The following is an 18,140-nucleotide window of genomic DNA, read 5'->3' on the forward strand; positions in this document are numbered from 1 at the left end:
ACACACACTGCCTTTTATTAGTACAGATGATGAGAGAATCAACAAAGTCTGCATATATGAAGAACAAAGAATGCAATAACCGAGTTAATGATGTAGAACTGGTAGATTAGAGCAAAGCTTTTCCCCAGAGTATTCAAGTGAAAACGCATCAGCACATCTGGGTTCTCTGAGTTTGGTTGCCCGGAATGGTGTGTGCGCACCACCTTTCAATTGTGGCTGCCTAATTTGTACGCGCTGAATGGGAAGTGAGCATTCTAGTTGGTGAATGTAGGTCTATGGTTTTAGCCACTTAATGTTGAAGAATCCCTTCAAAAACTCTTGGATCTGGATCTTCACCAGATGTCCATAAAAAAAACGTCCGTAATTTTTTGGGATATCCTGTGCACAGACAAGCAGACAAACAGATGGACAAGCACGAGTGAAAACATCCACCTTCAGTTGAGGAGGTAATTATGTTCAATGTCAAGGAAAATTTACCTAAGTACATATAAATTGCAGACGAATGTGGATGAAGAGCGTATCATCGATAACGAATAACTTCTGATGAATGGAGGTATGATCACAATTTGTATATCTAACAATAGATATGCACGTATGAATGTGCCGATGGATTGCTTGTTGTGTAATTTGATGACAGTTGAAAATTTATGAAGCTCCCGAGATATTCCCATCCCAAATAGTCTCTAGAATGCAGGAAATGATTATTTTGAAGCCGATAATTTAAAAAATTTCCAGTGGGGTGAGGTTCCCGAAGACCACCTATCCAGGCCCACTGTATTGCTGGGACATTAAAACACCATTCAGTATTCTGCATTCGCAACCCCCTCCCCTTGGGAAATCCTGGCGACGGGCCTGTGTAAATCACACATATCCCCCCCGCCCCTCCCCTCCTCATAACCATATGATGGAGCGAATGACATTCACCACTGCAGTACCACTTCATAAAAAAACTAGAGTTCATAAAGGACATGGGCGAGGTCTACGAGAGGCAAATTTGATTGGTCGTGATGCCGTAAAATGCTGTAATATTTTGTCCAAGTACTGCGAAACGGAAGGGTTTTGAAAAAGTGTCCAAAAAGCGTTTTATGTTCTCCAGTGTTCACGTATATAATTCAATGGAAATAAAATAAGGATTTTAAAGGTTGTAGAAATTTTTTTGGGGAAGTTTCCTACCGTTGACCACATTTACACCACCTTATTTAACACGTATTAGTTCTTCTTGCGTGTTGTTTATGTCCTTTATAACGTCCTTATAAACAGTAATTTTCCTGTCTGGAATGATTTTCAATTCTGCTTGACTGCCAGGCAGACAGAGTAAAAAAAATTATCTCACTCCTCTCTGTGCATGCATGATTAGGACAAATTCAGAGGCAAACTACTATTAAACTACATGTTCGTTTTCTGATTCATGCCGCGATTCATGTCCAAAATAGAACATTCAATTGAAATCATGTTGTTCCTCAATCATAAAGTGACGTTTGTAGATGGAAGGACAAACAGACAGAAGTGAACCAATTGCTTAACCTCGCTTTTCGTTTCGCGTGCACGGTGTAACAACATACTTAATGAAAAGACTCAATGTAATTTGTAAACACCATGGTTGGATTGAGTGGATTCCATATTTTGGAGACAATATTTTTGACAAGCAGTGTGCCTCTTCTATCAACAATTTGTTCTCAAATCAACTTTTAACAGAAAGAAAAAGGAGAATAAAAAAAATCCCACACCAACCCCTAAAAAATAGTCACAGGCACGCAGAATTACTCCATGGCAACTTTACGTTTTCTGTAATTTTTCTTGAGAAATCAACTGCAATGACATCACAGAGCTTAAATAAACGGATTAATGCTGTATAATGACACTCTGTACTGTTTCTTCCACAAGCTCAATTAATCCCACCTTCTTTGTGGGTTCAGCCGAGGGGGAAGTTTGACCCAAGTCTTTCACAAACTGGCTGACCAGGCAGAACATTAGAATGGAAGTGGTTTTTGGCACCAGTGATGACTCACCTACTCTTCGCGAACGACGCCGTGGGACCTTTAAGATCCACCAAATTATGCGAACAGATAGGACACCCAGTTTAATGCCCATCCGAGGGACGATGCACTTTGTGATGCAACGCCTGGCCTGCAAAGCAACAATCTGACAAATCTCAGTTGGGTCAGGAATCGAACCTAGACTGGATAGCTCAAAGGTAACTACATACTCTCAGAGTACTGCTTTGACAGTTGGAAAAAAAAGAAAAGTTCAACAATTAGAATTTGACTTCCAAGGTCATCTTTCCCTATAACGTTGAAAAAACAAAACCATGCTCATTAACATTAAACATTCTTACAATGCTCACAACTTGAATTATATGGCAACTTCGATCAAGCAGACAAATGTTATCATACTCAATGACATATTTCAAGCAACTTTGACTTTGCTTTATCACTTTGGTAATACCCCTAACACAATATTGTTAAATGCTTGTGCAAGGTCTTCTGTTAAGTATCCATGGTAAAGTGTAATATTAAAAACCTTAAAGCGGCACAAACAGCCCACTCAGAAATAAGCTCCAAATTTTGAACAAGTTAATGCAGCCTGCTCAGCATAAACCCGATTTTGATTAGTTCATGTGCTTCTTCAATTAATTCATGTCGATCTACACTTCTTCACTTGCATGTCACTTGCGCGCTGCAAACTCTTGCCTGCACTTATAATTTGTCCAGGTCACTTTTGGTATGTAATTAGGCCGGAACAGAAGTGTTCACATCATGACCGCTGTCAGGTTGATGCCAATATCAACTCTAAGTTCTACTACCCACTCTGAAATTAGTTGAGATAATCTGGTCTTGGTACTACTTATATCTACTGAGATATCAATTACGCCGCTATCTATTTTGAGTTGTGTCAATGTGGTGAGTATATCGAAACAAGGATGACAATGGGGAGATGTTACCAGAAGCCTGGTCGACAGCAGATTTTCCTGATTAACGGACTAATGGTAGGCTGGAAGAGTGGTCACACTGTTGAGCCATGCTTGTTGTCCATGTTTCTCATTGACATTGAAATAACAAGCAATTGCTGGTCAACAGGCAGAGCTTATAGTGAGGAACATCTCAGAGATCAACTCCAGACAGACTGTAAAGCAAACCATGGATGCCCGATGTCAGAGAATTGACATCACTGTTGAAAATGCATCCCTTTTAACAAGCACCGTAGAAACAGAAAGCCTGTTTGTGTCAGTTTATGCAGTACTTGCCCAATCGAAAATGCATCAATTTTTCTTGATTGAAAACAACTATTTTGTGATCAATCATCCACAAAGGTTGTACTGAGAACCACAAGATGCCAACATTTTGACACTTAATGTAAAAACTTTATTTTTATGATGAATCGAGTAGGCCTGAGGGCCAGTAGGCCTGGTATGTCTGATTGAATCACAAGAGTTGGCCTGTTTCCCCCAATAAATTGCCAGAAATATCAATTTTCTAAATGCAATCGAGTCATGAATAATAGTGCTCTGTGAGTGCTGCGAGAATAGTGATAATTTATCACTACAAGTTAAGCATCACCACAAGTTTTTTTTTTGACATACACGGGAAGCTACTGGTTCGCAGTCAAGGTGTTCTGAAAAATGCATTCATCTATGATATTGGTGCGTCCATCAGTCGGTTAACACTGACCACCGGATGCAATCAATTAAAGGTGGCTTCGCGCGTGTGTGGGAATCGCAAGATGCGGACGTGAACCTTGGCTCTGATTTAATGGGGTTTATTCCACACCACAATAACAGGGGAAGAGTAAAGCATGACAGTGGGGTATGACGGTGAGTTGTGGTAGGGTGGAGGGGAACACGGAATCACAATAAATAAAGTTATTCAAAAAAGAAATTAAAGAAATCTAAGGCACCACACACCAGACTCAAGAATGGACGGAGAGGGAAATGAGAACTGAGAGAGGTCTTAGCTCTTGGCATTCGTCAATGAAGTAGTCCATAAAACAGGTGAGCTGGCAACGAAGCAGTTCACGAAGCAGACCAGTAGGTGACAAACAGGCACAATGAACAGGATGAGCAGGAATGAACAGGCACACAAACAGGACGAGGAGGGACTAAACAGTCCACAAAGGAGTCTCTTCCCACCGGAACAAAGGGACATTCACACCAGCACGATGCTCATCCAGGCAATTACCCAACAAACATGCCCCCGTCAACCAACCTGCCATTCCACTTTTAATCAATGTCCCCACCTGTGCCCATACAACTTCATTATATCTCTTCATTTAGATTCTTTGTTCTCTCATTTGCTCTCCCATTTTATTAACATCTCTCTTCATGTCTGTTTTATTTCCCTCCATTTTACCATTCATTTGTCTCATTTTTTCCTTGATGGATTGAAACATGGTCTGAAGGACATCGCGCCAACCTCCTGGCTCGGCCGCGCAGAGGTGGGGAGGTTCTTCCCCTCGGCTCCTCCCAGGCTCACTTCCATCATCTTCATTGCCTTCGTGCGCCACAATTCCATGCACATCTACCATTTTGTGCATTTGGATTTTCCCACACGCACCAACAAATTAAAAACAGACTGAAATTTTAAACGCATTATACTGCGTTCTCCTGGCACCAATTAACAACAAATTAAGTATCAACAAATAAATTAAGTATCAAAATACAAATATCAACAAATTAAGTAATACTTGCAGGGTACCTGCCCAATAAGCGATCTTGTTCCATGTACGCAATATGTTCTTCTGATGAAAACCGTTACTTGGGTGGTGTTTAGGCAATGAACAGTTGCCTCAATCACTCCCGAAAATAATACAATAACTTTAGTTGTGTACATGAAGCAAAAAATACCTACTGCTTATCATTTAAAACACCTCACTGCACTGGAAAATGTTGTGACAGGAGTACTGTACTGTAAATGGTGGAGGCTTGTAATACCTGGAGCCCCCACCTGGAGCAACACTACACGATGCACATTTACATTGAGAATTTGCGTCCCCTTGCACCCCCCCACCACCCCCTCCAAGTCCACCAGCAAAGACAAAAACACCCCTATACACTAATTGGGGTCATGCTGATCCTATGTAGCAAGTCTGGATGTAATTAATCCAGAACTGTAGGAGGAGTAGCGCGACAAACAAACACACAAACACAAACACAAACACACACCGGTCCATGAGTTATAGTAAGGATTACACACCACAAACTTGTATCTGACCTCAAACTCCCAGAGTGCCTTGGAGCTGGTTGCAGAAGAAGCGGTCTGACGACCAGTTGTACGCAGGAAAACATGGCGATGCCCGCGATAGTCGTCACATGTGAGGAACTTTTCCTGCTCTGCATGAAACAGCCGCACCACATCGCCCTGGCAAAAAATGACTTGTTAATATACCAATTCATAATACATTGCAACATCAGCAAGGCGAGATACTTCACTGTCATAGTGACAAACTGTTGGAATAATTTGGGAATTAAAACTTGTGTCCTTTGTTTACTATGTACATAAGGTGTGGTGGTGAGGGGTGAGGGCTTCATGGAGCTCCGGAGGACTACGTTCATGTGGTGAGAGGTGAGGAGGGAGTAAAATTGACAAGAGTGTGAGGGGGTTATGATAACAAAGAGAAAGGTTAGGTGAGTATGGGACAAGTGCAAGGAGAAGGTGCCCTATTGATTTTGTTGTGTTTATACTATATTTTCATTCTTCTGCCACAGCGGCGATTTTGCAGGTATATTCCATTTTAAATTGATTTTTTTTCTCCAACCACTTGAGCAATTGACACAAGATTTTCACCATAGGAGTGACTACTCAAGTGTAATTTTTATTGATAATTATGTCATCATAGATCACATGGTGTGGCAGCCATCTTTGAAAATATACCATCAGAGATGGGGAATCCCCCGCCATTGAATGAAAAAGGTCATACATATTCCAGATAATGAGGAAGGTGAATTGGAAACAAGACATTATTTGGTCATCATCTCAAAAAAGTTCCCCAGGGGTGAGGAACGTAGTAACCAAAAATAATTGAAATCAGATAAGCGGTTTTTCATTTATTAATAAAAACATTTTTTTCAAGATGGCCGCCCAAGTCGGCCATCTTGGATCCGGCCATGCCCAAAATCAATAGGGTTCTTCCTTTTCAGGTGGTACATGTGTGACTCAAATTTCAAATCGATATGGCGAACAGTTTATGAGTTATCGCACTCACAGCTATAAATGTTGACGCCCGGACGGACAGACAGCCGGACGACCTGGGTGACAACAATATCCCCCTTCTGCCACGCGGCGGGGGATAAAAAGGAAAAACTTTGGACTTCTTTTTCCCTGAAATCACTACTTGGAAAAAATTGAAACTTGGCACATTTCAAGTACTACCGGACCCCGCTATTCACGGATCCCATGAATTCGCGGGTCATAAAGTGTGACCTGCTTCAACATTCATGGTTCGCCTATTCGTGTTTTTATATTTTTTATTAAAAAATTTTTTATTATTTAAATTTTACACTTCAGGACTGCTCTGCTATATCCACCGGGAAAGTGGAAATCAGCCAACATCACAGCACTACATAAAAAGGTGCAAAAACGGATCCCATTAACTACAGCCCAATTAGCTTACTGCACTTCCAATCATCAGCAAGGTCATGGAATCCATCATCACAGTTGGCATAAAATCATTCCTTTTCTCCAGAAGCCTCAACTCAGATGATCAATTCAGATTCAGACCTGGTCACTCTGATATGGAGGGTCTGCACCATTGTTGGGAGAGTAGAAACAGCATGTCTAAGGTAGACATGAGATTGGGGCTGTCTCTCTGGACATATCGTGAGCTTTTGATACAGTCTGGCATCCTGCCTCACTCTCCAAACCGTCTGCCTATGGGATCTGAGGACAACTCCACTCCTGGATTCCTGACTTCCTCCCCTCTCATAGACAACATGTGGCTCTCAAAGGAACCCTTTCATCTCCTCTCAATGACTCTCTGGAAAATCCTCTTTCGCTCTTTGCTGATGACTCCACTCTCGGCCATGACATCTCTCATCCTTCTGACAGAGAGGCAGCAGGCTCTTCCCTCTCCTCAGACATTGACAAAATCACCAACTAGTCAAACACAATTTTGCTTCTGAATGAATCCATGTTGCCCACCCTTTGCGTTCTTCCTTACCCCTCATCATTACCTGCATTCCTTGTTTGTCAGTCTTTGACTACTTTCTCCCTCCGTCCTGCTGTTGGTGTTTCCCTTTGCTACATTGTGTCCTGATTTGTTCTGTGTAATCGCTCTTCCCCAAGCCTAGAGCAAAAAGAATCCATGTATTTAAAACAATGCCCCGACATCTGCGGCATTTTTCAGGAACATATCCCCCGTAAATAGTGGGGTCCAACAGTACTCCCCACGGGGAATAAGTACAGTTAATTCTTATAGAATAAGATATCATCAGTGAAGTGGTATGCCAGCCAAAATTCGACATGCAGAACGCTTTATCCGATCAGTATGAAAATTCGTGAGGGTCATCTGGGGATAATTTGGTCAACAGAATTTAATTTATGACATCATCGGTCACGTGGTTTGGTAGCCATATTGCATTGAAAATAAAAACCTTTAAAAAGCTTCTTCTGCATAACAGCTTGCTACATGCTACATCGATGTGAAACTTCATGCACATGATCTACGAGCCTTCAGGAATACAGGGTGTGAATTCTAAACTCATTGGTCACATGGTCTGGCAGCCATATTATTTTGAAGGATAAACCATTAAAAAAATCTTTTTACAAGGAAATTATGCACAGGAGGAGGCCATTCGGCCCACCACACCAATACCAGATTTAATAAATTTGTCAATACCTCTTGCCTTCATGTGCAGCCTTTTTGGCTGCTGGTTGTATCATTGGTTCGGGGCATGGATATGCAGCTGATGCAGTGACCCTATTTCCAGTACACTTGTATGGGAATCACTTGTATTGGAATTGGAATCTCCCATGGTAAGGCTGAAGCACAAGACCTGGTGCTCCCAATGCAGACAGGTTGATGGTCTGTTTTTTTACTGCCTCCCATTGGGTCTTGCTCTCTCACGCCGTCAGTCCTCCGACCCTCCCCGACCCCTTAAGGATACACCTGCTCTTTCAATTAACTCCCTCCTAGTTAAATACCCAAGATCAAATACCCAAGGTTAAATACCTTTGCTCCTTTTTTCTGCTTTTCTCTCGTTTGTGCAACTGCCTTCTGGTGGTGGTCCAATGGCACTCTTCACTCCAAGATGTCAAGCAGGTGGTGCACCACCATCTCATGTAATCCCTCATCCCCACTCACAAGCTTTCCTGTGCCCCATTTAACACGACTTCACTAACCATCTTACTGGCAGATTACTGTTTCCCTCCTTCTTTCTCTCTCTTGCTTGTTGTGTCGAACTGAAGCCTCACTGGAAGTAAGCAAGTTAGCATTTTTACCTTTTTCACCTCATTCTCCCAAGAGCTGAGATCTTTAAAATAAAATGAAAAGACACAAATTTAAAATAAACTTGTTCTCCATGTGCTTTTTTTTTTAACAAACAAATTCTCAACTGCTCTTTTAACTATTTGCATTGTGATGGTGATGGAAAACGGACCCCCAGGTTTCACACTCAACACATAAGGGATTCCCTAGTTAGATATCTCATGAGTAATTGTACTTCATCAGTTACCTTCCTCTTGTATCAAGGATGGGGGAGGATATGTTGTGAGTGTAAGTAGGTTCCATCCACGTTGTGATTCTCCACTTTCCATCTTTCCCCTATCCCATCCATCCATCCCAATCCCTCACCCTTCCCCCTCTCGGACCTCTCAAACCCTGTAAACCACAAACCATTTCCACAACAAAAACCACACCAACACCACAACCACACTGACACCACAATTACATCGACACACATTCACAGCCAGTTCTGCATTGCCAGTGAGGGAAAACTACATGGCCACATGCAAGCTACATAGTGGATATGCGCTGCCAGTGAGGGAAAGCTGCATGACCACGTGGAAAACCACGATGTGGATGCTGTATGGTGAGTGAGTGGGGCTGGCCGGTCAACTGTGGTGCACGTGCGCGAATGGGAGGTGGCACGACAGAGGTCAAAGCATTGTGTGGCAACCTTTGTTCCCTGAAAGACACACCCCATCTAAGGTCGATAAAAGCTGATATGCACTGGAGTTCTGAGCCTGTCTAGCGCATCTAAGGACCTGTACATAACGAGACCCCAAACCTGCCTTCCTGCCTGAATGAGTCACTGTCTGGACGAGTCACCATCTGTATGAGTCATTGCATGGGTGAGTCACTGCCGTCTGCATATTCAAGCAACATGGACCAAAGGACTAAGAGGGCAGAAGGCATGCAGTTCCTGGGTCCGCAATGGCTCCAAACGGACACAAAACTCTTTCTATCGCTACATCCCCACAATTCATTTACTTGAGACACAACAGAGATATCAACAATTAAACTCTTCACCTGTCAGGGTGAGGTAATGACACGTACCTCACACCTTTCCTCTAAGCAGCTACACTGCAGGCGTTGCACCTCTCCTGATACCACACTGACATATGCACCACATTCCCTTCCTTCCCTTCCCTCCATTTTGAAACAGCACATGCTTGCCTGCTTGTTTGCAGAGGGTAGGGTGAGCGAGAGGCCACACCAAAGCATCGATCTGCTATATTTCTTTATTTCTCTTTTTGTCCACATTTCCCCGGTATGATTGTGGCGTGCCTGCCCTGTGCTTAAATAAATTAAGATTGCAGAAGGAGCTTTTTTATTTTTAATGTGTAAAGGGACAATTGGTTTTCATTGTGACACTGCATTGCCTGTAAATATTTGCTTGTAAATGATTGCCATTCTTTGGTAAACTGTTGCAAACCTGCTCAGGTATCATTTCCATTATTGATTCAATATAGCATACGTAATAGATAGACAAGACATTATACCCCAGCAATTTGCTCCATTAGACAGCCGACCTCGAACCTTCAGTTTCGCTTAACCATACACGATAAGTAGATACAAAGGTGGGACATCGAGAGCACAGTTCCCCATCTGGGCGGGGCTAGTTCACCAGTAAGGTAACGCGATGCTAGGCGCGAGTACCATGCTAGACTTAGCCTTCACAGATGGTGTCTGTGGTGGCTCAGCAACCTTTCGGGTCATGCAGTTATCCGTGGTTTGCAGTTTCAGGGTCTGAGCATCCCCCTCTCACCCCGAAACCCATAACAGTATTCTGGTTTTGAACTTTACAGAATGCGTTGGCCTGTTGACAGCATTTAATGACAGCACACACACTGATGAATCACCCTACCTGTGAAACACCAGGATGACAGTTTAAAGCTGGGTCTGGACTTGAACCCAGGCTGGATAGCTTAGAGGAGCATGTGCATACCTCTGGTCTATCTTACCAGCCCTCGTGCCTTTAATTGTGAATCATCACATGAAAACGTAATCATGTGAACTGAACATTAAAATATTCCAATTATTATTTTCAACTTTTCAAATTGTAATGTATTGTTACAGTTGTGGAAATTCGCATTACACCATAAACAGTCCTCAGGTGAGATATCTCGGTAAGTTCATGTGTAGTTAACCCAAACTCGTATAGAGGGAATATGTGTGATTCATCCGGGCTGCGACGCTTTGAGTTAGCCATTTTTTCTTTCTCTATTGTTATTTTCGACCATTAATCCCCCAACAACTCAAACACCACCACCTTCGCCTCTTTACCTCCACAACTCCATCCCGCAAACATCGCTTCACCGCCATTCTCAAACGACACCTGCCGACAACTCAAACACCACCACCTTCGCCTCTTTACCTCCACAACTCCATCCCGCAAACATCGCTTCACCACCATTCTCAAACGACGCCCGCCAACAACCAAACTCCCACCACCTCCGCCTTTCTACCACACGTCGTGCCATGGGCTGTGAATGCGTTCCTTTCGCTTCAAAAAGCGGATCAGGAATGCTTCACGCCCCCTTTTCATCCGTCCAATGACCGAGCATCGGGTTGTGTAGCCCCGCCTCCGAACCCGCTGTGAATGCGTTCCTTTCGCTCCGAAAAGCGGATCAGGAATGCTTCACGCCCCCTTTTTGCCCGACCAATGGCTGAACAGAGGGTGGCGTGGCCCCGCCTCCAATCGCGTTTTGATCCGAATATTTGCATATAGGCTCCTCCTGAGGCCTATAAAGATGCGAGCACAAGGCGACTCAAAAAGAGAGTTGCAGGGGAGTTGAGGAGAAGTTGGAGGGAGTTGGAGTTCACGCGGTTCGGTTGCAGGCGGCTGGTTGAGTTCAAGTTCAAGTCAAGGGAAGACGGCAGTCGGCAATGAGGTTGCGGTGTGGGGGTCGCTCGTCTCGTCGCGGGGTCCAAGCCAGCCAGCCATTCCCCTCTCCTTGAGCATCAGCGATCCCCCCCCCCCATTCGCGCTGAGATAGTGCCGGGGGGGGGCGTTCCTCCCCCACCCTAAACGTGGTGCCAACAAAACCGCTCGCGCGGAGCACGCCGGAGAGGACTCGCCAACCACGCCAGGGGCACGGAGTCGGGGCGCAGCTGCGCGAACATTGCGGCTTGCCCGCCATCGCGTCACGAGGACGCGGGTAAGACCTTCCCGGTCTCGTGGACCTGGCCGATCCTCCAGGATCCACGTACATTTGGTCTACGGACCTGTCTGCCTCCTTGCCTATGAGGGTGGCTTTCTTTCTTTTGGATTGAATGCATGCTGTGGCGCCGTGTCCAATAAGTAGAACTGCTTAAGTGTCTGTGCCTGTACATTGCCCCTTTTATTCGGTGTAACTCTTTTCCTTGCATTTGCTTTTGTTGCATGACTGTATGGCTGTATATATGTGCTTGTCTGTGTGTGTGTAAATAAAGTGCATTGTGTGAACTGTTTTCCCGCTTTGCTTCGTCTCCTTCCTTTTGTTGAATCTCCATCTTGCATCACCATCACGTAAGGGATTGATAGTGGGTTTAAAACGCCCGGTAATTAATCGGAACCGTCAAGGCCGACGAAATCTCCGCTCGGTTATCCCTGTAATACGGAACGAACCGCTTAAGCGGTTCGTGTCCGGAGTCGGCCTGTGCCATGGTACGATCACCTGGTCGACCACTCGCGCAGGTACTTAGGTAGGTCGAATTTGGCGAGCAACCCTATCCTGCGCGGGTGGGCAATTGGCACGATCGTGGTGAGGTTAAACCCCCACCCGTGACTGGCTCCGAGCGGTAGTTCCTGGAGGGTCGCGACTGAATTGTCCGTCCGATGGGCGACGTGTCACGATTCGAGTTACGTGGCCGATCGCACGCCAGCGGGCGCAAATTCGAAGCAGTATCATGTCTGCATGTTCCCACACACTCACTCACCCCTTTAAGGACATCCTCCTGATTCTCACTCCACTTCATAAAAAGCATTATCTTCCAACTGGTGCTGCAGTTTACAGAGTTCACCTGCAAAAAGGAAAAAGCCATCATTTACACCATGACATCATCATTTACACCATGACAATCACCAAATGAGCACAAATGCAAATATTACATTTCCATAAACATTTTTGTCAAGCACGTCTGGCCCATTTTCCATTACCTTTTTGCACTCATTTTATGACATTCAAGAGTGAATCACGATGAGCAATATAGCCCAAGGTCTTCTGCAAATATCCTGCAAATGTCTCCTGCTCTTCCGCTGCTCCAATTGGTTCATTTGATCATGTGGTTCTGAGAGTGAACATCTCTCTGGCTATTCTCAAATTGCTGCCTCAGTGCCGGCGAGTCTGGCAGTTCACTCAGAGTTTGAAATGGACCACAAGCAGCCATCTCTCTTCAGGGCTGATCTCCAATATCTACCACCCCTGATATTAACTCTGAGTGGTCTTCCACAGAAGCCTGCTCTCTCTTTTGCACAAATCTATCCTACATCGTCTTCAGATATCCTAACCCTCTTCCCGCCCATGGGACACTGAATCCTGTGGTGAGGCATTTGCTTTGAAACAACTTGCCTTCTCTTCCTGAAAAGCAAACCCCACCAAAGGCAATGTCAGCTCATTCCACAAAGCCTACAAGAAGTGCGTGTCCACTCACAGGAGAACTTTCAAACTCGTCTCCCTCCTACTCTGTCTCTTGTATCGACGAGACATTATAGTAAGACGAGTAAGAAGGAGCTCCTTCTCCATCCCTTCCCTCTCTTTCAATGGCATCACAGGCGACTCCTTTCGTGAGAAGGCCAAATACCTCAATTCTGTGTTTGCTTCCATATCTTGTGTTCCCAACCCCTCGCTCTCTGTACCCACCCGACCCTACCCAACTGTACTCACCGGCTCTTGAACTCTTTTGCATCTGAGAAGTTGGATAATTTTCTGACAACCCTCAACTCTGATTTTGCAACTGGACCAGATATCAGAAGCTCAGGCATCGTAAAAACCTGCTATCAAACTATTTTCACCCTAGAAGTTCTCCTTGGTCAGCTTCCATCTGCTTGGAAATTAGCCATCACTGCATTACATAAAATGGTACGAAAACTGATCCCCCTAACACTACAGACCTCTTAGCTTCCTTCCAATAATCAGCAAGGTCATGGAATCCATCATCACAGTTGAAATGCAAAATCCTTCCTTTTGTCCAGTGGCCTCAACTCTGATCACCAATTCAGATCAGGTCACTCTACCTTGGACATGCTGCTTCGACTCTCCCAACAATGCATGCAGGCTCACAATGTCAGCAAGAGATTAGGGCCATCTCTCTGAACTTTCTCCAGCTTTCGATACAGTCCAGCATCCCACCTTGCTCTTCAACTCTCTGGCTATGGCATCGAAGGCCAAGGCCACACATGGCTTACTGACTTCCTCTATTCTCATAGTCACTGTGTGACGCTGCTGGTGCTGCAGGTGCTGCAACACCTTTCTGGTCTTGAACGGAATACTTTCATCTCCTCAAACTGCCATGGCTGGGATGCCTGAAGGCGTTAAGGGCCCATTCCTACTCCTAATCTTCATCACCGATTTCTCTGACTCTGGAAAATCCTCTTTATCAACTTACTGAAGCCTCTACCCTTTGCCGTGACATTCCTCATCCTTCAGATCGGCAGACAGCAGCCTTTTCCCTCTCTGAAGGCCCATGGCAGAATCACAAGCTGGTCAAACACCTGGAATATACAGTGTCTCTCAATCCAGACAGATCTCACATTCTCACTCTCTCTGAAAGGACCATATGGCAAACCCACCCATATACTTTCTTAACAATCTTTTTGAAGTTCAGTCACTCAAACTCTTGAGCATCACTGTCAGCCATGATATTTCCTGGGCAAACCACATTTCTAAGTTGGACTGCAAAGCCAGTCACTGACTGGGCATCCTCCATTGTACAAAGTCCTCCCTTAGCACACCTGAACTCCTATCCATCTGCAAGGCCTTCATTCACAGATTGGAGTACTACTCTCCCCTCTGTGCTGGCTCCCCTGCATCACTCCTTGCTTGCTTGACGCCGTGGAAACCAAAGCCTTCAATATCAATGGAATCTCCCACGCTGAAGCTGAGTCAATGGGCCTATCTCTTTCCCATAGTCGACAAGTCGGTGATCTCTCTGTCTTCTAGCACCTCCTTTCTGCTCTTTCCATGCTTTGTCCACCTTGGGTTTCTGCAGGGCTCACACCATCCACCATCAACTCCCTTCTGGTGAAACTCCCCCACCTCTTTCCAAATTGCAGTCTTTCCTTCCTGAGAGTTTGCTTCTCTATCCAGCTTGTCCACCCCATGCCTCAAGGCAGTGTTTCCTACTCCTCATTCCTCCACACATCCATTATTTAGCCAAGTCTCCCTCAATTTTGTCCCTCAACCTTGCTTTTGGTGTTTCCACCTCTTTATACTGTTGCTATGTTATCTTGCATCCTAATCCGTTCTGTTCCAGCCTAAACCTAAACCTAAATGAACCAAAACTTTGTGTGCAGAAATTCAAAAAATAATTGAAATTTTGTTTCCTCCCCTATCCTAGTGATTGTTAAGCCAAAACTACAAATGTCCCATGTTTGGTTCCTTCCTATTTTGGGTGACCTTTCCCTATTTAACAAAATTTATTATTTTAATTCATGGCATTGAGGATGGCTGTTGTCTCCTCCATCAGTTGAACTGCTCTGCACACCTCCTTGCAGCCAAGGTTGTCCGAGAGCTCGTAGCTACTGGCATGCAGCGGCTGCCCAGCATTCACAGGGTTCAAAACCACCTTGTCCCCAACGACAACCTGCTCACCACGGTCAAACAACAAATAATGATTTTCATTCAATTGTCAGGTTTAAAATAAAATGGAGATAACATTTGGTTAATTAAGGTGGTAAATGTCGATTTGAGGATGGAGATCATGTATGGTTAACTAATGTGGTAAATGACTATTTGAGGATGGAGATCATGTCTGGTTAACTCATGTGGTAAATGTCTCTTTGAGGATGGAGATCATTTATGGTTAACTCATGTAGTAAATGACTATTTGAGGATGGAGATCATGTATGGTTAACTCATGTGGTAAATGACTATTTGAGGATGGAGATCATGTCTGGTTAACCAATGTAGCAAATGACTATTTGAGGATGGAGATCATGTCTGGTTAGCTCATGTGGTAAATGTCTCTGAGGATGGAGACCATTTCTGGTTAACTAATGTGGTAAATGATTATTTGAGGATGGAGACTATGTATGGTTTACTAATGTGGTAACTGTACTCTATTTGAGTACAGTTTGAGTTAACTGTACTCTATTTGGTAACTGTACTCTGTATGGTAACTGTACTCTATTTGCGTATGACTATTTGAGGATGGAGACCATGTATGGTTAACTCATGTGGTAAATGACTATTTGAGGATGGAGATCATGTATGGTTAACTCATGTCGTAAGTGACTATTTGAGGATGGAGATCATGTATGGTTAACTCATGTCGTAAATGACTATTTGAGGATGGAGATCATGTCTGGTTAACTAATGCGGTAAATGACTATTTGAGGATGGAGATCATGTATGGTTAACTCATGTCGTGAGTGACTATTTGAGGATGGAGACCATGTATGGTTAACTCATGTGGTAAATGACTATTTGAGGATGGAGACCATATCTGGTTAACTAATGTGGTGAATGATTATTTGAGGATGGAGACCATGTATGGTTAACTCATGTGGTAAATTATTATTTGAGGATGGAGACCATGTATGGTTAACTAATGTGGTAAATGACTATTTGAGGATGGAGATCATGTATGGTTAACTAATGTCGTAAGTGACTATTTGAGGATGGAGACCATGTATGGTTAACTAATGCGGTAAATGACTATTTGAGGATGGAGATCATGTATGGTTAACTCATGTCGTAAATGACTATTTGAGGATGGAGATCATGTCTGGTTAACTAATGCGGTAAATGACTATTTGAGGATGGAGATCATGTATGGTTAACTCATGTTGTAGGTGACTATTTGAGGATGGAGATCATGTCTGGTGAACTAATGTGGTAAATGACTATTTGAGGATGGAGATCATGTATGGTTAACTCATGTGGTAAATGACTATTTGAGGATGGAGATCATGTATGGTTAACTCATGTCGTAAGTGACTATTTGAGGATGGAGACCATGTATAGTTAACTAATGCGGTAAATGACTATTTGAGGATGGAGATCATGTATGGTTAACTCATGTGGTAAATGACTATTTGAGGATTGAGATCATGTATGGTTAACTCATGTTGTAACTGACTATTTGAGGATGGAGACCATGTCTGGTTAACTAATGCGGTAAATGACTATTTGAGGATGGAGATCATGTATGGTTAACTCATGTCGTAAGTGACTATTTGAGGATGGAGACCATGTATAGTTAACTAATGCGGTAAATGACTATTTGAGGATGGAGATCATGTATGGTTAACTCATGTGGTAAATGACTATTTGAGGATTGAGATCATGTATGGTTAACTCATGTCGTAAGTGACTATTTGAGGATGGAGACCATGTATGGTTAACTAATGCGGTAAATGACTATTTGAGGATGGAGATCATGTATGGTTAACTCATGTCGTAAGTGACTATTTGAGGATGGAGATCATGTCTGGTTAACTAATGTGGTAAATGACGATTTGAGGATGGAGATCATGTATGGTTAACTCATGTGGTAAATGACTATTTGAGGATGGAGATCATGTATGGTTAACTCATGTCGTAAGTGACTATTTGAGGATGGAGACCATGTATGGTTAACTAATGTGGAAAATGACTATTTGAGGATGGAGACCATGTATGGTTAACTCATGTGGTAAATGACTATTTGAGGATGGAGATCATGTATGGTTAACTCATGTGGTAAATGACTATTTGAGGATGGAGATCATGTATGGTTAACTCATGTGGTAAATGACTATTTGAGGATGGAGATCATGTATGGTTAACTCATGTGGTAAATGACTATTTGAGGATGGAGACCATATCTGGTTAACTAATGTGGTGAATGATTATTTGAGGATGGAGACCATGTATGGTTAACTCATGTGGTAAATTATTATTTGAGGATGGAGACCATGTATGGTTAACTCATGTGGTAAATGACTATTTGAGGATGGAGACCATGTATGGTTAACTCATGTGGTAAATGACTATTTGAGGATTGAGATCATGTATGGTTAACTCATGTCGTAAGTGACTATTTGAGGATGGAGATCATGTATGGTTAACTAATGTGGTAATATAAATGACTATTTGAGGATGGAGATCATGTATGGTTAACTCATGTGGTAAATGACTATTTGAGGATGGAGATCATGTATGGTTAACTCATGTCGTAAGTGACTATTTGAGGATGGAGACCATGTATGGTTAACTAATGTGGTAAATGACTATTTGAGGATGGAGACCATGTATGGTTAACTCATGTGGTAAATGACTATTTGAGGATGGAGATCATGTATGGTTAACTCATGTGGTAAATGACTATTTGAGGATGGAGATCATGTATGGTTAACTCATGTCGTAAGTGACTATTTGAGGATGGAGATCATGTCTGGTTAACTAATGTGGTAAATGACTATTTGAGGATGGAGATCATGTATGGTTAACTCATGTGGTAAATGACTATTTGAGGATGGAGATCATGTATGGTTAACTCATGTCGTAAGTGACTATTTGAGG

The 18,140-nt window shown here is 43.3% G+C and overlaps 1 protein-coding gene across 1 annotated transcript in view; it reads right to left on the reverse strand.

Moving 5' to 3' along the window:
* LOC147018114 (inositol 1,4,5-trisphosphate-gated calcium channel ITPR1-like) overlaps positions 1 to 18,140 on the reverse strand; it is a 489,954-nt gene that overhangs the window by 373,319 nt on the left and 98,495 nt on the right. The window contains exons 6-8 of the mRNA XM_085900071.1: positions 15,121 to 15,219; positions 12,355 to 12,438; positions 5,208 to 5,354 (exon numbers count right to left, since the gene is read on the reverse strand). Of these exons, the coding sequence (XP_085756197.1) occupies positions 5,208 to 5,354; positions 12,355 to 12,438; positions 15,121 to 15,219 (330 nt within the window). The remainder of the gene's footprint in view (positions 1 to 5,207; positions 5,355 to 12,354; positions 12,439 to 15,120; positions 15,220 to 18,140) is intronic.

Source organism: Eptatretus burgeri, chromosome 10 (genome assembly GCF_056783735.1).
Source record: "Eptatretus burgeri isolate ZD-2024b chromosome 10, Ebu_testis_v1, whole genome shotgun sequence".
NCBI classification, from domain to species: domain Eukaryota; kingdom Metazoa; phylum Chordata; class Myxini; order Myxiniformes; family Myxinidae; genus Eptatretus; species Eptatretus burgeri.